This window comes from Ahaetulla prasina, chromosome 1 (genome assembly GCF_028640845.1).
Source record: "Ahaetulla prasina isolate Xishuangbanna chromosome 1, ASM2864084v1, whole genome shotgun sequence".
Lineage (NCBI taxonomy): Eukaryota > Metazoa > Chordata > Lepidosauria > Squamata > Colubridae > Ahaetulla > Ahaetulla prasina.
In genome coordinates, this window is record NC_080539.1 from 369,339,447 (window position 1) to 369,363,129 (window position 23,683).

The 23,683-nt window shown below is 45.1% G+C and overlaps 1 protein-coding gene across 1 annotated transcript in view; it reads left to right on the forward strand.

Moving 5' to 3' along the window:
* MIER2 (MIER family member 2) overlaps positions 1–23,683 on the forward strand; it is a 100,475-nt gene that overhangs the window by 29,630 nt on the left and 47,162 nt on the right. The window contains exons 3-5 of the mRNA XM_058163564.1: positions 2,153–2,316; positions 10,406–10,531; positions 19,664–19,787. Coding sequence (XP_058019547.1) covers positions 2,153–2,316; positions 10,406–10,531; positions 19,664–19,787 — 414 coding nt within the window. The remainder of the gene's footprint in view (positions 1–2,152; positions 2,317–10,405; positions 10,532–19,663; positions 19,788–23,683) is intronic.

The window sequence follows — 23,683 nt, forward strand, 5'->3', positions numbered from 1 at the left end:
TAAGTAAATCAAATTCAGTTCTAAAGTGGCTAACAGTAGCCTTTTTCCCCTTCTCACCTCCCCGCTCACCCCCCAAATCACGCAGTGGTGTCTATGGCTCAGCTGACCACCGATTCAACCTGGCTGAGATCCTGTCCCAGAACTTCAGAAAAAGCCCCAAACAGAGCTTCAGAAAAGAAGCCCCAAACAGAGCTTCAGAAAAAGCCACTAAACAAAGCTTCAGAAAAAGCCCCAAATAGAACTTCAGAAAAGAAGCCCCAAACAGAGCTTCAGAAAAGAAGCCCCAAACAGAACTTCAGAAAAAGCCACTAAACAAAGCTTCAGAAAAAGCCCCAAACAGAGCTTCAGAAAAAGCCCCAAATAGAACTTCAGAAAAAGCCCCAAACAGAGCTTGAGGCTTTTTCTGAAGCTGTTTTGGAGCCTTTCAGAGGCAGAAAAGTTTTTCTGAAACAGAGTTTCAGAGGCAGAAAAGTTTTTCTGAAACAGAGTTTCAGAGGCAGAAAAGTTTTTCTGAAACAGAGTTTCAGAGGCAGAAAAGTTTTTCTGAAACAGAGTTTCAGAGGCAGAAAAGTTTTTCTGAAACAGAGTTTCAGAGGCAGAAAAGTTTTTCTGAAACAGAGTTTCAGAGGCAGAAAAGTTTTTCTGAAACAGAGTTTCAGAGGCAGAAAAGTTTTTCTGAAACAGAGTTTCAGAGGCAGAAAAGTTTTTCTGAAACAGAGTTTCAGAGGCAGAAAAGTTTTTCTGAAACAGAGTTTCAGAGGCAGAAAAGTTTTTCTGAAACAGAGTTTCAGAGGCAGAAAAGTTTTTCTGAAACAGAGTTTCAGAGGCAGAAAAAAGCCCCAAATAGAACTTCAGAAAAAGCCACTAAACAAAGCTTCAGAAAAAGCCACTAAACAGAGCTTGAGGCTTTTTCTGAAGCTGTTTTGGAGCCTTTCAGAGGCAGAAAAGTTTTTCTGAAACAGAGTTTCAGAGGCAGAAAAGTTTTTCTGAAACAGAGTTTCAGAGGCAGAAAAGTTTTTCTGAAACAGAGTTTCAGAGGCAGAAAAGTTTTTCTGAAACAGAGTTTCAGAGGCAGAAAAGTTTTTCTGAAACAGAGTTTCAGAGGCAGAAAAGTTTTTCTGAAACAGAGTTTCAGAGGCAGAAAAGTTTTTCTGAAACAGAGATGAGCACCGCCCTCTAGATTCGGGAACGACTAGCATGTATGTGCGAGGGAACCTTTACCTTTACCTTTACCTTTACCTTTAGACCTAACTGGGACGTGGTGGCTTAGTGGGTAAGACGCTGAGCTTGTCGATCCAAAGGTCGGCAGTTCAGTGGTTCGAATCCCAAGGGCCGCGTAACGGGGTGAACTCCCGTTCCTTGTCCCAGCTTCTGCCAACCTAGCAGTTCGAAAGCACGTAAAAAATGCAAGTAGAAAAAATAGGGACCACCTTTGGTGGGAAGGGAACAGCGTTCTGTGTGCCTTTGGCGTTGAGTCATGCCGGCCACATGACCACAGAGATGTCTTTGAACAGCGCTGGCTCTTCGGCTTTGAAACAGAGATGAGCACCGCTCCCTAGAGTTGGGAATGACTAGCACGTATGTGCGAGGGAACCTTTACCTTTAGACCTAGCTGTAAATGTGGGCTGATCTACTTTGGAACTGCCCAACCAAAGAGAATCAGCTTCTGTCTCCACCAAAAGTAAGAATTACAGGTAGTCCTCGACTAACAACCGTTCCTTCAGTGACCGGTCAAAGTTACAATGGCACTGAAAAAAGGGACTTACGACCATTGCAGCATCCCCATGATATACTGACCATCAATTGTGTTGTAAATGTTGTACCTTGATGAACATATCTTTTCTTTTATGTACACTGAGAGCATATGCACCAAGACAAATTCCTTGTGTGTCCAATCACACTTGGCCAATAAAAAAAATTCTATTCTATTCTATGAAAATTCAGACGCTTGGCACCCTGACTCAGATTTATGACGGTTGCAGGTATATTCAGGTTTTTAGACTTTGAAGTAAGATGGGCGCCCTATAAATTTTATAAATAAGTAAATCAAATTCAGTTCTAAAGTGGCTAACAGTAGCCTTTTTTCCCCCCTTCTCACCTCCCCCCCTTCTCACCTCCCCCCCCCGCTCACCCCCCCCCCAAATCCACGCAGTGGTGTCTATGGGCTCAGCTGACCACCGATTCAACCTGGCTGAGATCCTGTCCCAGAACTACGGAGTACAGGAAAAAACGGAGGAGGCCGACGAGGAACCAGATCACGCAGAGGAGAAAGGGAAGCCTTTGGAAGAGATAGAGAAGAGTTTCAATGCCGCCCAGGTAAGGGGCTTGGAGGTCTATTCTTGCGCCTTCTTTGCTTGCCCAGGGAAGGTCTATGGAGATTCTCAGTCATCCAGGTCAAGGTTGCCCCAAAGGTGTTTTTTTTCAAGAGGCAACTGGACTTCCTTGTTTTTCTTTGAAGACGTTTCGCTTCTCATCCAAGAAGCTTCTTCAGCTCTGACTGGATGGAAGGATTTATATGTTGTGGCCCGCCAGCGGTCAGCAGAGCTGGCAGCAGACTCGGGCAGTGAAGAGGTTGGGGTGGAATGTGGGCCAGTCCTGGAGTCTGGGGAAGGCTCTGATGAGCGCTCTGCGTCGGAGGCAGAGTGGGGGCCAGGGCCATCCGACAGTTATCAGCTACCTTTGGAATGGGAGGATTTATATTCTTTGCAGGCAGCTTTTCATTTGCATTCTTTTTAGAGACTTGTTAAGGCTACTTGTTAAGACAGGTGTCCTCAGGGTCACCTGAGTGGTGCTCCTGGTTCCTGTAGGTCTGCAATTTTTTTCCTCTGGAAATCCATTCCTACTCCCACACCTTTCAAAGGGTGTTATTCCCAAATTGTATAGCTAAAAGTCTGTAGAGATTCTCAGTCAGCTGGGGGCTAAAACTATAAGAACGGTTGCTGGAATTGAGTATGTCTGCTTTAATGAAAATAAGGACTAGGGGTGACATGATAGCAGTCTTCCAATATTTGAGGGGCTGCCACAAAGAAGAGTGGGGGACAATCTATTCTCTAAGGCATGGGAAGGCAGGACAAAAAACAGTGGATGGAAACTAATCCAGGAGAGAATCAACCTAGAACTAAGGAGGCATTTCCTGACAGAAAAATTTAATCAGTGGAACAACTTGCATCTGAAAGTTAATGGATGCTCCAACACTGGAAGACTGTAGAGAGTCTCAGTCATCCAGGTCAAGGTTGCCCCAAAGGTGCTTTTTTCAAGAGGCAACTGGACTTCCTTGTTTTTCTTTGAAGACGTTTCGCTTCTCATCCAAGAAGCTTCTTCAGCTCTGACTGGATGGTGGAGAATGGAAGGATTTATATGTTGTGGCCCGCCAGCGGTCAGCAGAGCTGGCGGCAGACTCGGGCAGTGAAGAGGTTGGGGAGGAACGTGGGCCAGTCCTGGAGTCTGGGGAAGGCTCTGATGAGTGCTCTGATGAGCGCTCTGCGTCGGAGGCAGAGTGGGGGACAGGGCCATCGAACAGTTATCAGCTACCTTTGGAATGGGAGGATTTATATTCTTTGCAGGCAGCTTTTCATTTGCATTCTTTTTAGAGACTTGTTAAGGCTACTTGTTAAGACAGGTGTCCTCAGGGTCACCTGAGTGGTGCTCCTGGTTCCTGTAGGTCTGCAATTTTTTTCCTCTGGAAATCCATTCCTACTCCCACACCTTTCAAAGGGTGTTATTCCCAAATTGTATAGCTAAAAGTCTGTAGAGATTCTCAGTCAGCTGGGGGCTAAAACTATAAGAACGGTTGCTGGAATTGAGTATGTCTGGTTTAATGAAAAGAAGGACTAGGGGTGACATGATAGCAGTCTTCCAATATTTGAGGGGCTGCCACAAAGAAGAGTGGGGGACAATCTATTCTCTAAGGCATGGGAAGGCAGGACAAAAAACAGTGGATGGAAACTAATCCAGGAGAGAATCAACCTAGAACTAAGGAGGCATTTCCTGACAGAAAAATTTAATCAGTGGAACAACTTGCATCTGAAAGTTAATGGATGCTCCAACACTGGAAGACTGTAGAGAGTCTCAGTCATTCAGGTCATGGTTGTCCCAAAGGTGCTTTTTCAGGAGGCAACTGGACTGGAGTTCTTTGGGTTTTTTCCTTTTGAAGATGTTTCGCTTCTCATCCAAGAAGCTTCTTCAGCTCTGACTGGATGGTGGGGAAATGGGAGGATTTATATTCCTTGCAGATAACTGTGAAGCGAACCTGGCTGAAGCCATATTGTGCTGCCTCAAAGTTGCCACGCAGCCTGAGAAAGAAGGGAAGGGGGGAATTAGATAGCCCAGCTAAGAGTCAAAACAAAATGTTTTCTCGTGGAAACCAAGGTCATCGTAACAGAGGGCTGTTGAAGGAGGAGAGGAGCCTGCCAGCTATATCCATTGGACAATGTGACCGGTGACACCTGGGAAGGGGGGATTTTTACTCTTTTAATTAGGTGAAAACCGTGGGAACTTTCAGAGTTGGTTTTCACCGGCTGTGCCGATACGATGTATCCAATAAACATGTTCTTAGAGGAATCTACCTGTCTCGGAGTTCTGCTTTCAATGGGTGCATTACTCAGAACACCGAAAAACTGGTCACTTGCATCCTTTTAGAGAGCCGTTGAGGCCACTTGGAGGCTGGTTTGAAAGAGGGATCAAAGAGGCCATCTGTGTCAAAATTGAACAGCCCTCTGTCAACGGAGTGGGGGAATACAACATCTCCAGTTTACAACACAGCAGTTCCAAGAAGGTTCTACACCCATCTGCACCACTCAGGTGACCCTAAGGGCATAGATAAGCCTCCAAGTGGCCTCAACAATACTCTAAGAGGATGCAAATGACCAGCTGTCTGCAAGGAATATAAATCCTTCCATTCCCCACCATCCAGTCAGAGCTGAAAAAGCTTCTTGGATAAGAAGCGAAACGTCTTCAAAGAAAAAACAAGAAACTTGAAACCTGTGGGGCTTACCCAGGGAAGTCACCGATTTAGGTTTTCGAACATGTTGAAAACTTATGGGTTCTTATACAGGTAGCCCTACTGACTTATTCAGATAGGCTAACTGACCATAATTGAGCCTGGCAATTAAAGTCATAAGTCATGATTATCTTCTTTCGTTGGGGTGTTACTTGGAACCAATAATAACATTCCTTTCTCATAGAGTCAAGGACATCTTGCCCTGCACCTCAAAGGCTGGAATTGGGAGGTGTCTCCAGTTGGGATGGTGCTTGGTTTGGACCATGTGATGGACATGTGGGTGCAGAGGAAGGGATTTGGACTTTCCTTTGGGTGGGGAAAACCTGGAAGCTTTCAGATTCGGGTTTTCCCATATGTGCCAATATGACATCTCTCATAAAATGGAACTTTGAGGAACCTCAAGCCTCAGAGTCTTCTTTCATTGGGGGTGTTACCTGGAACCAATAATAACATTCTTTCTCAGAGAGTCAAGGACATCTTGCCCTGCACTTGCAGTGGTGTGACTGGGAGGCATCTCCAGTTTACAACACAGCAGTTCAAGAAGGTTCTACACCCATCTGCACCACTCAGGTGACCCTAAGGGCATAGATAAGCCTCAAGTGGCCTCAACAATACTCTAAGAGGATGCAAATGACCAGCTGTCTGCAAGGAATATAAATCCTTCCATTCCCACCATCCAGTCAGAGCTGAAAAAGCTTCTTGGATAAGAAACGAAGCAAGAAAAATATAACTTCAGCTAGAGTCGTTTCGAGAGTTGACACCCAGTACTCTTCAATATCTTCAATACCATTTAGATATGAGCCAGCAGTGTGCAGCAGCTGCTAAAAAAGCCAACACAGTTCTGGGCTGCATAAACAGAGGGATAAAATCAAGATCACGTGAAGTGTTAGTGCCACTTTATAATGCCTTGGTAAGGCCACACTTGGAATATTGCATCCAGTTTTGGTCTCCACGATGTAAAAAAGATGTTGAGACTCTAGAAAGAGTGCAGAGAAGAGCAACGAAGATGATTAGAGGACTGGAGGCTAAAACATATGAAGAACGGTTGCAGGAACTGGGTATGTCTAGTTTAATAAAAGAAGGACTAGGGGAGACATGATAGCAGTGTTCCAATATCTCAGGGGCTGCCACAAAGAAGAGTGGGGACAGGGCCATCCGACAGTTATCAGCTACCTTTGGAATGGGAGGATTTATATTCTTTGCAGGCAGCTTTTCATTTGCATTCTTTTTAGAGACTTGTTAAGGCTACTTTGAGGTTTACCTGTGTCCTCAGGGTCACCTTAGTGGTGCTCCTGGTTCCTGTAGGTCTGCAATTTTTTTCCTCTGGGAATCCATTCCTCCTCCCACACCTTTCAAAGAGTGTTATTCCCAAATCGTATAGCTAAAAGTCTGTAGAGATTCTCAGTCAGCTGGGGGCTAAAACTATAAGAACGGTTGCTGGAATTGAGTATGTCTGGTTTAATGAAAAGAAGGACTAGGGGTGACATGATAGCAGTCTTCCAATATTTGAGGGGCTGCCACAAAGAAGAGTGGGGGACAATCTGTTCTCTAAAGCACGGGAAGGCAGGACAAGAAACAGTGGATGGAAACTAATCCAGGAGAGAATCAACCTAGAACTAAGGAGGCATTTCCTGACAGAAAAATTTAATCAGTGGAACAACTTGCATCTGAAAGTTATGGATGCTCCAACACTGGAAGACTGTAGAGAGTCTCAGTCATTCAGGTCATGGTTGTCCCAAAGGTGTTTTTTCAGGAGGCAACTGGAATCCTTCCATTCCCCACCATCCAGTCAGAGCTGAAAAAGCTTCTTGGATAAGAAACGAAATGTCTTCAAAGAAAAAACAAGAAACTTGAAACCTGTGGCGCTTACCCAGGGAAGTCACCGATTTAGGTTTTCGAACATGTTGAAAACTTGTGGGTTCTTATACAGGTAGCCCTACTGACTTATTCAGATAGGCTAACTGACCATAATTGAGCCTGGCAATTAAAGTCATAAATCGTGATTATCTTCTTTCGGTTTTTTCCCAGATTTTATTAGATTATCAAAATATAAAATAGAAAGGAAACCCAAAAGTTATTGGAAAACTAGGGGAAAGACAAAGGGAAGAAAGACAATGTGGGGTAGGAAGGGGTAAAAAAAGAAGCATTAACTTCCAACTCTTTTTAGCAGAGTAGAATATAATTGGAAGCCATCTTTTTCCTTTGAATCTTCAGGACTGCCACATTTAGTGCTGTGGGAAACTGGCGGGGGGTTGCATGGAGTTGGGGAGATATGTAGCCATAACAACATTCTTTTCTCAGAGAGTCAAGGACATCTTGCCCTGCACTTGCAGTGGTGTGAGTGGGAGGCATCTCCAGTAGGGACGGTGCATTGATTGGACCACGTGATGGACATGTGGGTGCAGGGCAAGGGATTTGGACTTTCCTTTGGGTGGGGAAAACCCGGAAGATTTCAGATTCGGGTTTTCCCAGATGTGCCAATATGACATCTCTAATAAAATGGAACTTTGAGGAACTTCTAGCCTCGGAGTCTTCTTTCGTAAGGGGTGTTACTTGGAACCCTGGCAATAATAATATTTACAACCTTGACTTTTTTTTTTAACTTTTGCACAACAGTATACAGGTAGTCCTTGACTTACGACCACAATTGAGCCTCAACATTTCTGAGACATTTGTTAAGTGAGTTTTGCCCCATTTTACGACCCTTCTTGCCATAGTTGTTAATTGAATCCCTGCCGTTGATAAAGTCGGTTCAGTTGTAGAGTGAATCTGGCTTCCCCCATTGACTTTGTTTATCAGAAGGTCGCAAAAGGGGATCCCGTGACCCCAGGCCACTGCAACCGTCGCAAATATGAGCCGGTTGCCAAGCCTCTGAATTTTGATCACATGATCATGAGGATGCCACAAAGGTGGTAACTGTGGGAAAATGGTCATAAATCGATTTTTTCAGAGTCATCGTAACTTTGAACGGTCATTAAATGAGCTGTTGTAAGTCAAGGACTGCCTGCATACTATCCATTTCTACAACAACCAACCTAGCTAACCAGGAGAAACAAAATCAGACTTTCTTTTTTTTTTCCTTTTCCCCATCACAAGCACAAAATCCAGAAGATTTCCAAACAAAAACAAATTTAAATATATTACGGTATCCTCTTTAAATAAAGAAAGATTAGGAAAGCAGGTCATCGCATGAGCAATCTGATTTTATGATCTTATTTTGGCGTTCAGTTAAGAACTTCTCAGCACTCCCTCCTGCTTTTGGCTAGGGCACGTCGATCTGGCCTCGGTTCTCAGGAGCCTTATCGTTGTTATGTCTAGCACACTGGACGAAGACATCCTACATTCCATAAGTCCCCCACCCTCCCTCCCTCCCCATAAGTACAGCAACTAAGAAACGAAGCAAGAAAAATATAACTTCAGCTAGAGTCGTTTCGAGAGTTGACACCCAGTACTCTTCAATATCTTCAATACCATTTAGATATGAGCCAGCAGTGTGCAGCAGCTGCTAAAAAAGCCAACACAGTTCTGGGCTGCATAAACAGAGGGATAGAATCAAGATCACGTGAAGTGTTAGTGCCACTTTATAATGCCTTGGTAAGGCCACACTTGGAATATTGCATCCAGTTTTGGTCTCCACGATGTAAAAAAGATGTTGAGACTCTAGAAAGAGTGCAGAGAAGAGCAACGAAGATGATTAGAGGACTGGAGGCTAAAACATATGAAGAACGGTTGCAGGAACTGGGTATGTCTAGTTTAATGAAAAGAAGGACTAGGGGAGACATGATAGCAGTGTTCCAATATCTCAGGGGTTGCCACAAAGAAGAGGGAGTCGGGCTGTTCTCCAAAGCACCTGAGGGTAGAACAAGAAGCAATGGGTGGAAACTGATCAAAGAAAGAAGCAACTTAGAACTAAGGAGAAATTTCCTGACAGTTAGAACAATTAATAAGTGGAACGACTTGCCTGCAGAAGTTGTGAATGCTCCAACACTGGAAATTTTTAAGAAAATGTTGGATAACCATCTGACTGAGATGGTGTAGGGTTCCTGCCTGGGCAGGGGGTTGGACTAGAAGGCCTCCAAGGTCCCTTCCAACTCTGTTGTTATGTTATGTTATGTTCTTCATAAACGACTTAGATGAGGGAATAGAAGGGGAACTTACCAAATTTGTAGATGGTACTAAGCTGGCAGGAATAGCCAACAACCTAGATCAGCTTTGCTGGCTGAGGGACTCTGGGAGTTGAAATCCACAAGTCTTAAAAGAGCCAAGTTTGCAGATCCCTGTCCTAGATCAGGGGTCTCCAACCTTGGCAACTTTAAGCCTTGAGGACTTCAACTCCCAGAATTCCCCAGCCACCGAAGCAAATTGGGGAATTCTGGGAGTTGAAGTCCACCAGGCTTAAAGTTGCTGAGGTTGGAGACCCCTGCCCTAGATGGTAGGCTCAAGATCCAGATGAATCTTGACAGACTCGAACGCTGGGCCCTATCTAACAAAATGAAATTCAGTGTAGAGAAAAGTAAAGTCTTACACTTAGGCAAGAAAAACCAAAAGTTTAGACTGGGTGAAACCACATATAGACTGGGTGAAACCAGGCTTAATAGCAGTAACTGTGAGAGGGATCTTGGAGTCTCAGTGGACAACCAGCTAAATATGAGCCACCAATGTGCAGCGGCACCCAAAAAAAGCCAATGCAATCCTAAATTGCATTAACAGAGGGATTCAATCAAGATCGCGTGAGGTACTAATACCATTCTAAAAAGCCTTAGTAAGACCACACCTACATCCAGTTTTGGTCACCACGCTATAAAAAAGATGTTGAGATTCTAGAAAGAGTGCAGAGAAGAGCAGCCAGGATAATTAGGGGATTGGAGGCTAACAGTTGCAGGAACTGGGCCTGGCTAGTCTAGTGAAGAGAAGGACCAGAGGAGACATGATAGCAGTCTTCCAATATTTGAGGGGCTGCCACTGAGAGGAGGGGGGTCGAGCTATTTTCCAAAGCACCCGAAGGCCAGACAAGGAATAATGGATGGAAATTGTTCAAGGTGAGATTCAACCTGGAAATGAGGAGGAATTTTCTGACAGTGAGAACAATCAACCCATGGAACAGAAGTTGCCTTCGGAAGTTGTGGGAACTTCATCACTGGAGGCTTTCAAGAAGAGACTGGACTGCCATCTGTCAGAAGTGGTGTAGGGTCTCCTGCTTGGGGAGGGGGGGGTTGGACTAAATGACCTACAAGGTCCCTTCCAACTCTGGAAGCAAAGCTGGCTGGAGAATTCTGGGAGCTGAAGTCCCACCAGTCTTAAAGCTGCCACGTTGGAAGACCTCTGCTATATCTTGTGCTGCCCATTTGCAAGTTCCCCCATTGCCAGAACTGAATAAGTTATTATTACTCTTGTCTTGTGGCTCAGAACAGTGAGATGCCCTTTGAAGAGCTGCTGGCACTGTATGGCTACGAGGCTTCTGACGCCATCTCTGAGCAGGAGAGTGAGAGCAACGATGCTACGCCCAACCTCCCAGACATGACCCTGGATAAGGTAGGGGATGATCCACACTGCTTTGGTCCGGTGGGGCCGCCCAGGTTTGAGATGGATGCGCTAGAATTTGATTCTCCTGGATTTTAATTTGTTGTGTCATTTCTATCCCGTTTTATTGTTTTTACAAATAACTCAAGATGGCAAACATACCTACCAGACTGTCCTATTTCTCCCACAACAACAACCCTGTGAAGCAAGTTGGATTGAGAGTGACTCACTCACTGTCACCCAGCTGGCTTTCCTGGCTAAGGTGGGACTAGAAGTCACTGTCTCCTGGTGATTGGCCCAAAGTCACCCAGCCGGCTTTCCTGGCTAAGGTGGGACTAGAACTCATATTGCACAAAGTTGCTTACCTGACGTTCATACTAAAAAGGGACTAGAACTCACTATCTCCTGGTGATTGGCCCAAAGTCACCCAGCCGGCTTTCCTGGCTAAGGTGGGACTGGAACTTCCAGTCTCCTGCTTCTAGCCTTGCGCCTTAATCACTACACCAAACCGACTCTCTTTTCCTTAAATAGTCATTCTAAACTTGCCTCAACACATTTGCTGTGTTCACATGGCATGCAATGCCCAGAGTAGTAAACCGTTAGTGTGGCTTAACATCCTAGCTCAGGGGTAGTCAACCTTTTTATACCTACTGCCCACTTTTGTATCTCTGTTAGTAGTAAAATTTTCTAACCGCTCACCAGTTCCACAGTAATGTACCGTGTATCGTCATCTGCGCATGCCTCTCGCGCATCGTGGATTGGGTTGTGGGGGGGCACCAGCTACCAGCTCTGCTTGTCTGTTACAGCTGGGTGGTGTGGGGGGAGATGTGCGAGCTATTCTGGGACGAGGCTCTTTTGTTTGCGGTCGCACTATAGCACCATTTAGTTTCAGTTACGTAACGTGAACTAAACTTATGCGCGGGCAATACAAGTAGTATATTTTCAGAAATTTAAATTGTCACGGGGAATTTTATGAAAACCTTGTGAAAATGTTTTTAAATAATGCTATGAATTTTTTTTTTAAAGTCAATTAAATAAAAAAAAAAAAAGGAAAGTGCTTCAGTATCGGACAAAACCCTACCGCCCACCATGAAAGCTGGAACGCCCACTAGTGGGCGGTAGAGACCAGGTTGACTACCACTGTCCTAGCTGCTTTCCACAATACACCGAGCTGAAAATTACTTTAAAGTCATTTGAGGTTAGGCTAGCATGTTGATCCAGCCCACCAACATCTCACTGAATGTTATGGACTTCCAGGGTCATCTGTCTGCCTTTGACCTTCTTGAGTCTATCGCTTCTTTGTTAAAGCGAAGGACAAGCGGAATTTTTATTTCAGTTATTTCACAAAGAGGAGATCTTTCTCGCAGGTTGCTAGCCGAGACTTGCTCCCCGGAGATGTCAAGAAGAAAACTGGGGTTTGCTGCACTCGGAAGCTGGTCCTCCAAAAGTGAAAAGGTCTCTTTACTTTTTGTAGGCGAGGCTTACATGTTCCTTAATAGTTTTGAATAATTTGCAGACCTGAGGGGGGGAAAAAGCCTGTATTTTATTATTATTATTATTTAAGATTTAATCTTCAATTCGATTCACAGTCTGGGACTGGTAAAAACTTAGTAATTCAAGTCCTAACCAAGAACCGAAGAGCAGTTAAGGTAACGTCTGACTTATATAGGCAGTTCCGAGTAAGGTGGTTGGGGTTTTTTTGGTTTTTTTTTTGCAAAGTCAAGATATTCAGGTATGATAAATTTAAATTTTCCATGTATCTAAGCTGCCCTTTCGATATTGCTCCAAGGGCTCCTATTACTATTGTAAAACCATTGATTTCTTCCTCCACAATTGCTCAACTTTTAATTATTATTATTATTGTTGTTGTTGCTGCTGTTGTTGTTATTGATCATCGCACGGTCTGTTGAGACTGCGTTGGCGTTTTTCTCTAGCTGTCAAGTCCTCACCGAGGACCTGGGATAGGCAGATCTGGGTGTTTGACGGTGTTATAGATATCATCGCAGGATGAAAGCTGTTCAAAGTAAAGCCGCCTTCTGCAATTGACAAACGGCAAATTTGTCAATACCAATGGCGTTCAAGGGGTGCTCCAGTTGTTTTGGGATTGCACCCAAAGCGTCTATTACTATTGACACTACCCTTGCTTGCCTTCGCCACAATTGTTCTATTCCTATTTGTAGGTGTTTGTAGTTTGTTATCTTCTCGAGTTCTTTCTCTTCTACTCTGCTGTCTCCTACATCCACTATCCAAGCTTTTTTGTCTTTCTTATCGACAATTGTTAAGTCTGGGGTGTTACGTGGCAGGTGTCTGTCTGTTTGAATTCTAAAGTCCCGGAACAGTTTTAACTTCTTCATTTTCTATGATTTTCTCTATTTTATGGTCCCACCAGTTCTTGCTCGCAGGCAAACGCTATTTTCTTGCAGATCTTCCAATGCCCCACTGTTGCTACTTTGTCATGCCGCTGCTTGTAGTCGGTCTGTGCAATCTTCTTACAGCAGCTTACCAGGTGGTCCACTGTTTCTGCAGCTTCTTTGCATAGGCAGCACTTGCTCTCTGTTGTTGTCTTCTCAATTCTGGCTTTGTATTCCTTTGTCCTTAAGGCTTGGTCTTCTGCAGCCAGAATTAGTCCCTCAGTCTCTTTCTTCAACTTCCCTGCTCTTAGCCATTGCCAGGTCTTGTTATATCTGCTTTCCTTGCTATTTTCTTTTAATGTACTGTCCATATAGTGCTTTGTCTTCCCATTCCTCCATTCTGTCCTTCCCAAGGACCTGAGATAGGCAGATGTGGATATCTGATGGTCTTAAAGGTCTTCTTGCAGGATGTCAGCTGTTCCGAGTCAAACTGCCTTTTGCAGGTATTTCTTGCAGATCTTCCAATGCGCCACTGTTGCTACTTTGCACGGCCGTTGTTTCTAGCCAGTTATTATCATTTATGGTTATGTGCTAGATTTAGATTTATTATTACGTGTTAAATCTCTCGCAGCTGATAAAATACAGTGACGACTACGTTTTTGTCTAATGGGTATGTATATTTATCCTTACGGGATGACTGCATTATTATTATTATTTATCGCTTTTATTATTTTTTTACCTCTCCCTTATATTGGCTGTACGTTTTAGTATTATTGTTATATTCTGTTATTTTGCAAGTACACTGAGTGCTTCTGTACCGGAGACAAAAATTCCTTGTGTGTCTAACCGCACTTGGCCAAATAAACAAAAGTATAAGTATTTAGATCAGTGTTTTGCAACCTCAGCAGCTTTAAGATGCGTGCAGTTTTATACCCAGAACTCCACAGCCAACTGTGCTGGCTGAGGAATTCTGGGAGTTGAAGTCCACACTTCACGTATCTCTGGAGCTTCTCAGTCATCCAGGTCATAGTTGTCTCAAAAGTGCTTTTTCAAAAGACAACCAGACTGTGATTTTTTTTTCCTCTTAAGGAAGAAAATAAAATACAGATGTTTCTCATCCAAGAAGCTTCATCGGTTCTCACGTCCACATGTCTTAAAGTTGCCAAGATTGAGAAACACGTGTTTAGGGACTGGCCGACTCCAGCATAATTCTGGGTGGCTTATACCTAGAAACAAAAAAGATTACAAAGAAAAAAACCTACGTATCGAAAATGACCACATACTATACATCATAATAAACAAATAACTTGAGGTCCACCACCAGCCTACTCCAAGGATTGGGAGAACATTTTTAAAGACCTTAGCGTGGACGTTATAAAGATTTCTGAGGAAATACTCCAGAATGCAGCTGCCACCAATAGCAATAGCACTTAGACTTTATATACCGCTTTACAGCCCTCTCGAAGTGGTTTACAGAGTCAGCATCTTGCCCCCACCCCCAACAATCTGGCTCCTCATTTTATCGACCTCGGAAGGATGGAAGGCTGAGTCAACTTTCAGCCGGTCAGGATCGAACTCCTGTCAGTGAGCAGATTTAGCCTGGAATACTGCATTCTCACCACTGGTGAATGCAATACTGCATTCTCACCACTGCCATCACTTAGAAGGCTGACTTTCTGATGGCTTCGTTTAATTAAGGCAGGGGTGTCCAAACTTGGCAGCTTTAAGACTTGTGGACTTCAACTCCCAGAATTTTGCTGGCTGAGGAATTCTGGGAGTTGAAGTCCACAAGTCTTAAAACTGCCAAGTTTGGACACCCCTGAATTAAGGAGATCCAATGTCCACCAATTCTGCCTGATTTTATTAACCTTGTTAGGTCTGCAGAATTACAGGTAGTCCTCAACTTATGACTGCAAATGAGCCGAAAGTTTTATGTTGTTAAGTGAGAAATTTGTTGAGTGAATCTTGCCCCAATTTACGACTTACCTTGCCACATTTGTTAACGGAGTCACTGCAGTTGTTAAACTAGTCACAGGGTTGTTAAGTGAATCTGGCTTCCCCGCGGACTTCGCTGGTCAGAAGGTGGCAGAAGGGGATCCCACGTGACCACAAGACCCTGCAACCGTCATAAATCTGAATCAGTTCTCAAGCATCCAAATGCAAGTCATGTGACCACGGGGGATGCTGCTGCAACGGTCATAAGAATAGAATAGAATTTTTTATTTTTTTTTATTGGCCAAGTGTGATTGGACACACAAGGAATTTGTCTTGGTGCATATGCTCTCAGTGTACATAAAAGAAAAGATACGTTCATCAAGGTACAACATTTACAACACAATTGATGGTCAATATATCAATATAAATCATAAGGATTGCCAGCAACAAGTTATAGTCATACAGTCATAAGTGGAAAGAGATTGGTGATGGGAACTATGAAACGATTAATAGTAGTGCAGATTCAGTAAATAGTCTGACAGTGTTGAGGGAATTATTTGTTTAGCAGAGTGATGGCCTTGGGAAAAAACTGTTCTTGTGTCTAGTTGTTCTGGTGTGCAGTGCTCTATAGCGTCGTTTTGAGGGTAGGAGTTGAAACAGTTTATGTCCAGGATGCGAGGGATCTGCAAATATTTTCACGGCCCTCTTCTTGATTCGTGCAGTATACAGGTCCTCAATGGAAGGCAGGTTGGTAGCAATTATTTTTTCTGCAGTTCTAATTATCCTCTGAAGTCTGTGTTTTTCTTGTTGGGTTGCAGAACCGAACCAGACAGTTATAGAGGTGCAAATGACAGACTCAATAATTCCTCTGTAGAACTGAATCAGCAGCTCCTTGGGCAGTTTGAGCTTACTGAGTTGGCACAGAAAGAACATTCTTTGTTGTCCTTTTTTAATGATGTTTTTGATGTTAGCTGTCCATTTGAGATCTTGCGACATAAGTGAAAAATGACCAGAAGTCACTTTTTTTCAGTGCCGTCGTAACTTCGAACGGTCACTAAGCGAACTGTTGTAAACCGAGGACTACCTGTATCTGGTCAAATCCCCCATCACCAAATGAACGGTTTCCTTATACACAGGCAATTCAAAGAGATAAATTCCTCACAGCTGAACTTTCTGACCACGTGTTTCCGGGTGCAGGGAAGTATAGCTGCAGAACCGTAATCAAATACAACAGTCCATCATTACAAGGAAATGTTTGTAGTTCAAGGTTGAACCGTGGGGTTGAACCGTGCTTGGGGCCCTCTGAGCTTGGTTGTTTTCTTACAGACGTTTTCTTACCCAACTAGGTAACATCGTCAGTGCTAGAAGGTAGTTTGGGATTTGCTCTCTGTTTATAGACAGTGGCTTGGCCCTACCAAGTCAGACCAGCAATCAAACAATACACAACAGCCTAATCTAGGAACTATCAAGAACGCTTCTACCAAACCCGACAGTGCAGCCCACCTGTGTATAAAACAAGAGAGCAAACACCACTCCCTTGTAGCACTGAAGTTGTTACCTAGTTGGGTCGTGAAAGAAAACGACCAAGCTGAGAGAACACCAAGGACCCCTTCCCCCCAATATACAGCCCTTCATTTTCAGTGGGGAACAGATTCACCTGAAAACTCGTTTGATCACACTGGATTCTGAGAACTGGATTAATGTTGCTCTTTGTTCTTAACTAGGAATCATTTATTTATTTATTTTTCAAATTTTTATACCACCCTTCTCCAAGGACTCAGGGCGGTGTACAGCATAAATAAAATACAAATACCCAAAAGATTTTAAAATACAATATCCAGTTAAAAATCTAATTCAATAGCTGTATATTTAAAATTAGTAAGTAAAAAATTACAAAATAAATTAAAACCCCTTAAAAACCCACTAAAAACCCTCAGTATTAAAATTTATCAATTTAAGCCAGCACCGCTTGGTGGAAAAAGAAAGTTTTGAGCTCACGCTTAAAGGTCCGAAGATCAGGGAGAAGATGTAGTCCCACAGGTAAATCGTTCCACAGGGCCGGAGCCCCCACAGAGAATGCTCTTCCCCTGGGGGCCGCTGGCCGACATTGGTTGGTCAACGGCACCCTAAGGAGGCCCTCCCTGTGAGAGCACACTGGTCGGTGGGAGGTAACTGGCGGCAGCAGGCGGTCCCGTAAGTATCCCGGTCCCATCTATTATCAGATGTTTATAATAGTTCCTTTACTTATCCTCATTTGATATTTCTTTTTACACCAATATTTCTCATGGCACTTGAAGAAGCATGGGCTTCAACTCCCAGGCTGGGGAATTCTGGGAGTTGAAGTCTACGCCTCTTCAAGTGGCTGAGGTTGAGAAACACTGTTCTGCACAATAAAACCTACTTCCAATTGACCAGGGAACAGCCCAACAGCTTGCTTGTTCCCTTAAAAAAAAACAACCCACCACACTTTAAACTTCAAATCCCAAATCGGTTGAATTTAAGAAATCGGATTTCACAAAACGGAATTGAGACCATTGTTCACAGTCTCAAACCTGATCACGTGAAAAGAGAGGCTGGTCCAGATCAAACGGAATAAGGAGGGAGGTGTTCTCAGGTAAGCCCAATAATTTATGCCACTCCTCCCGAACTTTCTAAACATGGAGAGAGAGAAAAGAAAAAACTGGAAATTCTGCCGATCTTTTGGGAGATATGATTTTACCGCTGCCTCTCTCTTGGCCCCTGAATGAAAAAAAAAGCAAGTAAAATGTTTTTGTCATCTGGCTGTCCCCCAAAAAATTATCTCCAGTTGTCCGAGTCTTAAGTGAAGGATGCTTCATTCCGTGTGCAAAATTGTAAAGAGGGATTTTGTCGCAGAAATAACATTTTTTGTCACGGTATTTTTTATCCTCCCTTTCCATCCGAGGTTCAGGAGAGCGGAAGCAAAGCTAAGTGTAATGAAGATACAAATTTTGGTCGCATTGGAATAATAAGATAGCTGTTGACGAAGTCTTTTTTTTTTCCATTTGTATTTTTTTTATTAAACATACAAAATTTAGTGATTACATAAACAGAGCGTTGTCTGGGTACAATTAATTTTTTTTTATTGAAAAAGTTTTACAAAACTCCCCCTCCTGTTTCCCCCCTAACCCCCCTCCCTTCACAAACCCCCCCCCCGACTTCCCAGAACAAACACAAGGTGTAGTTAAAAATAAAACAAACATACCGTATATACTCGAGTATAAGCCGAGTTTTCAGCACGTTTTTGTGCTGAAAACGTCTCTTATACCGAGTATATACGGCTTTCTCTCGAGTTTTTTTCTTCTTTTTTTCACATTATACCGGATGGTGCAAACTTGGCGGGCTTTTGCATTAGCGCGGGGAAGCCCTGCCGGTGCAGTGAGAGGGCGGGGCGGGGGAGCCGCCAGCCTTCTCGGCTGAGGGAGGGAGGCTTTCCCTGACCGGTAGCTGCCTCATTTCCCTCCCTCGGCTTATACTCGAGTCCCCAGTTTACCCCAGTTTTTTGGGGTAAAATTGGGGACCTCGGCTTATACTCGGATCGGCTTATATTCGAGTATATACGGTATGCTAAAAAAATTTTCCCTCCTAACTCAATTATACTCCTACAATTCTCATCAATTCCTAACCTCCCCCAAAACAACCAAAAATAATACATCCTAATCATTCAAAGGCAGTCTGATAACTCTTGGTCTGATATCTGTTTTGAATATAGTCAATCCATTTTTTCCATTCATTTAAGTATCTTTCTTGCGTATTGTCTTGCAAAAAGGCTGAGATTTTTGCCATCTCAGCCAAATTGGCAACTTTCAATATCCATTCTCCTATTGTAGGTACTTCTTTTTATTTCCAATACTGTCCTATCAGTAATCTTGCCGCTGTTATTAGATTTAAAATCAGTTTAGTCTCAATTACTGTACGGTCCATACAGCAATTTATGGTACAATTAATTTTAAATAATCACAATCATAGAAACTACATGGATGAAACATGTCACAGAGATACCCATTGTCATCGGGGCACTTGGCACCTTGTCCGAGAATTTTACGAAACGCATCAAGAAATTGCAGCTTCCTGCAATAACACCAGCGGAACTGCAAAAAACTGTGCTACTCGGAACATCGTATATTTTAAGAAGACACTTGGTTGATACCTAGGACGCTGGCAGCAACTTGTATCAACCATTAGCACCAGAGGTGGGTTTCAGCAGGTTCTGACCAGTTCTGGAGAACCAGTAGCAGAAATTTTGAGTAGTTTGGAGAACCGGTAAATACCAGCTCTGACTGGCCCTGCCCCCATCTATTCTCTGCCTCCCGAGTCCCAGCTGATCAGGAGGAAATGGAGATTTTGCAGTAACCTTCTCCTGGAGTGGGGTGGGAATGGAGATTTTACAGTATCCTTCCCCTGTCACGCCCACCAAGCCATGCCACACCCACCAAGCCACACCCACAGAACCGGTAGTAAAAAAAATTTGAAACCCACCACTGATTAGCACCAGTCAATGATATTTGTGACACATTTTTAAATGTTCAGTTGACTGAGTTTCATGTTCAATGAATAAAAGAGATAATCATAGCATTAATAATTATCAGATAATAATATGCGCTTGTCTTATTTTGGTGAACCTTCCTTATATAATTAATCATTCTCTTATGCTTTTGGATTTCTAACTTCCATTTCTATGAGTTAGCCATTGATAAAACAAATCCCATGTTGAAAAGTATTCCGTTTCATCGTTCGCCTTGATTTTAAGTCTCATCAACTCAATCTTTGACTTTACATAATCTTGTCCTTTTTTTAAAAAACCCAAAAAACTCCTCTTTTTTCTGATTGTTCAATGAAGGAGCAGATAGCAAAGGACCTACTTTCTGGAGAAGAAGAGGAGGAGACGCAGTCTTCGGCAGATGACCTGACACCTTCGGTCACTTCTCACGATGCATCAGACCTCTTCCCCAATCAGACCGGCGGTAAGTTTGATTAAGAGCATCTCTTACACCTGCGGAGGCGGACAAACGGGTTAGATGGAGTCGTTCGGCTCTTTGCGGTACATCAGCCTGCAGTTGGGTGGCTGCAACATAGGTCGTCCTCGACTTACAACCTGTTGTGACCCAGACCCAAGTAGGTAGCAACAAACTCAGTCCGTGATAAAATAAACTTTATTCGAACAGCTGGGGATTACCTCATTCCCAGCGTCAAATGAGGTAATCCCCAGGCTTCCCAAACATAAATTCTTCAGTTATCACAAACCTGAGTCCAATTAGGCAAACTGCCAAAGGCCCTTCCTGATAAATGTCCAGAAGTCACCAAAATACGAAGCAGAGGACGCAGCTACAATGTTGTTTTCTGGCAAGCTGAAACACTGGTGCTGGTCTCTTATTAAGTCTTATGGGAGGGGCCAATCATCTCTTGGCCTTACTCCTGAGTCGTCCTCTCTGCTTGAGCTGCTCTTGCCTTTTGGCAGCTCTTCTCATGCGTGCATTAGGAACAGGCTCCTCCAGTTCTTCTTCCTCACTATTATCAGTCTCTGGAGGCTCTGGAGTCCGCACCTCACTCCCCGATGGCCCTGGCCTCACCTCAGCCTCATCGCTGTCCGACTCCGTTGCCAGCACTGTAGGCTGCTGACGGACCACAACACAACCATCCGATTAGCGACAGTTCAAAGTTAGAGCAGGCCCTGCAAAAAAAGTGATTGACAACCGGTCGTCACATTTACATTCATTGCAGCATCCCCACGGTCATGTGATCAAAATTTGGGCGCCGGCAACCAGCATGTAATTTATGATGGTTGTCACCCAAAGATGCTTTTTCAAGAGGCAACTGGACTTCCTTGATTTTTTATTATTTTTTATTATTTATTTATTTATTTATTAGATTTTTATACCGCCCTTTTCCCGAAGGACTCAGGGCGGTTTACAGCCAATATAAAAACAATAACAATGTACAACTAAAACAGAAATTAAAAAACTTATTATATAATTGGCAGAAATTTAAACAGATAAAACCCAAAATTCATATTAAATATATAATTAATCCAACTCCAATTAAATTAAAATTTAAAAGCCAGTCCTGAATAAATAAATATGTCTTCAGCTGCCGAAGGTCTTCAGGCATTGACGCAAGCTAGGGGAAGTTGAGACAGAGCCCCACAGAGAAGGCCTTCTGCCGCCAGCCGACATTTTTCAGCACCTGAGAAGATCTGTGAAGCACTCTGAGACAACAGTATGGTCAAGTACCCAGGAAACCATGGAGCGCAATCTGTATAACAAACCTTAAAGTGCATAAGACCACAGGCAGCCAGTGCAGCCTCAATGGTGTTACATAGTTGTTCTGTTTCCTCCCCAATACTCCCAGCAAAGAGTCAGTCAGAGGCCTTCCTTTTCCTTTTATTTACATAGATACATGTCCTGGCCACGCCTACCCACGGGCCTGCCAAGTTTCTGGAGATAACGAGGAAATTATAGATAAGGCCAGAATTACTCACGAATATATTCTTCCTCCATTGATAGTTTGCCCGCCAAATTCATTGCTTTGTCCAAGACAAAAACCAGGAAGTCCCGCCTCCTATTTATAGTCTCTGCAGATGTCACTGCATGACAATTATGACTTGGCTTTGTCCCAACTCTTCTGCTGCCGCGATCACGCCTCTGCAGCCTTGCATCACTCCAAAACTGTTCTTGGGGCGCCAAATCAGAAGAAGGCTCCAGAGAATCAGGCCTTGCCGGCCCCTCCTCCTCCCTTTGAGTGGGTGCCAGGGAGGAGAGGGCTCAAGAGAAGCAGGGCTTGCCAGGTCTTCTCCTCACTTTCTGAATCATCCGAGTCCAGGAGTCCGGGTCCAGGAACCTGGGTCACAACACTATCCTCACCGCAGGGCCCTTCCCCGGGCTGACGATCGGGATGCGGTCGGGCTGGGTTCTGCTCATGGAAGGCCTGCACCAGGTCAGGGGCATGAACGCCGGAGGCATCTACCCAGGAGAAATCAGTCCCGTATCCCTTCCACGCGATCAAATATTGGAAACGACCTTCAGCCAGCGGAGTCTCAGACGCTGTGGACTTCAGATTCTCCGCCTCGGCGACAGTGACGGGTGCTGTTGGGCACCGGGGGACTCGTGGCCTCAGGAACCAGAAGGGACCGTGAAAACGGGTGGATCCGCATGGATCGTGGCAGGGTCAGTCGGTAGGCTACCGGGTTGATGACTGCCTCGACAGGGAACGGGCCGATGAATCGGTGGTCCAACTTCTTTACCGGGCGGTCGGACGGGAGGTGTTTGGTGGAGCCACACCGGTCTCCAACTGCCAGCGGGGGCGTTGTCGCCGGGTCGGTCAGCCGTTGTAGTCCTCCTGCCCGATTCAGCTGCTGACGCATTAACTGTTGGACCGCATGCACCCGCCAGGAAGGTCTGCTGGGAACAGGAGAGTCCGGTGGTGCCAGAGGAAGAGCCGGATGGTACCCCACATTGGCAAAGAACGGGGTCATCTGAGTAGAGGTGTGCTGAGAGTTGTTAAAAGCAAACTCCGCCAGGGACAGGTAGTCGCCCAGTTGTCCTGTTGCTGGTTGATGAAGCAACGGAGATACTGTTCCAGTATACCGATGACCTTCTCTGTACCCCGCCGGTCTCCGGATGGTGCGATGACGACAGACACACCTGCACCTCCAACGCCATCAGGCTCTTCCAGAAGCGGGCTGTGAACTGAACTCATGGGTCCGAAACCACCCTGTCCGTAGACCATGGAGGCGGAAGATGTGCTGCAGAAAGAGACGGGCTGCTTATGCTGTGGGCAGTCCGCATGGGATGAAGTGTGCCATCTTGGTGAGCATGTCCACCACCACCAGCACCGTGGTGAACCCAGAGGACGGCGGCAGGTCTGTCAGAAGTCCATAGAGATCGCCCCAGGGTCTGTCGGGTGTCGGCAAGGGCTGGAGGAGCCGGGAGGGGCCCCGTGGCGGTCTTGGCTTGCCGGCACGGTACGCAGGATGTCACGAGGCATGTATATCATGCCGCACTGGGCCACCAAAAGGTCCGTGTCACCAGGTGGAGGGTCTTGAAGAACCCAAAATGTCCTGCTGCAGGGTTGTCGTGGCACTGGGTCATGACGAGGGCTCGGAGTGGTCCTGTGGGCACATATAATCGCCCAAACTTGAGTAAGTCCTCCTCCAAGGTCCAAGGAGACGTGGGGCCCACCTCCTCTCCTTTGCTGCGACCAGGCCCTGGCGCTGCGCCTCGCACCTGGGCCCGCAAGTCCACTGGTTCTGCTGCGCCAAGGCTTCGCCGCAGCACTGTCCGTGGAGGAAGGGGTCCTTGGCAGAGGTACTCTGGCTTGGACAGGGCATCCGCCGGTTGTGACCGCTGGGAATGTAGGTCACGCGGAAGTTGAACCGGCAAAACAACGACCACCGGATCTGCCGCTGGTTCAACTTCCGAGCTGTGGTGAGGTGCTCGAGATTCCGATGGTCCGCTCGACCTCCACCTGATGTCGGGCCCTCCAGATGGTGTCGCCAAGCCTCGAATGCAGCCTTGATAGCCAGCAACTCTTTTCCCAGATAGTGTAGTTGCGCCGGAAGGATTGAGTTTCCGGGAGTAGTAAGCGAGGGAAAAGTGTGCCACCATTCGCCGGAGCCTGTAGCAGCACCGCTCCCAGAGCCACATTGACGTCGCTTTCCACCACAAAAGGCCGGAGCGGGTCGGGATGCCTCAGGACGGGTTCCGTGACGAAGGCTTTCTTGAGGGCTGTGAATGCTTCTTGCTGCGGGGACCCCACCGAATGCAACCTTCTTCCTGAGGAGCTGGGTAAGTGGAGCTGTCAGTGTGGCAAAGCCCGGATGAAGGTCCGGTAGTAGTTGGCGGCCCAGCAGGCGCTGAACATC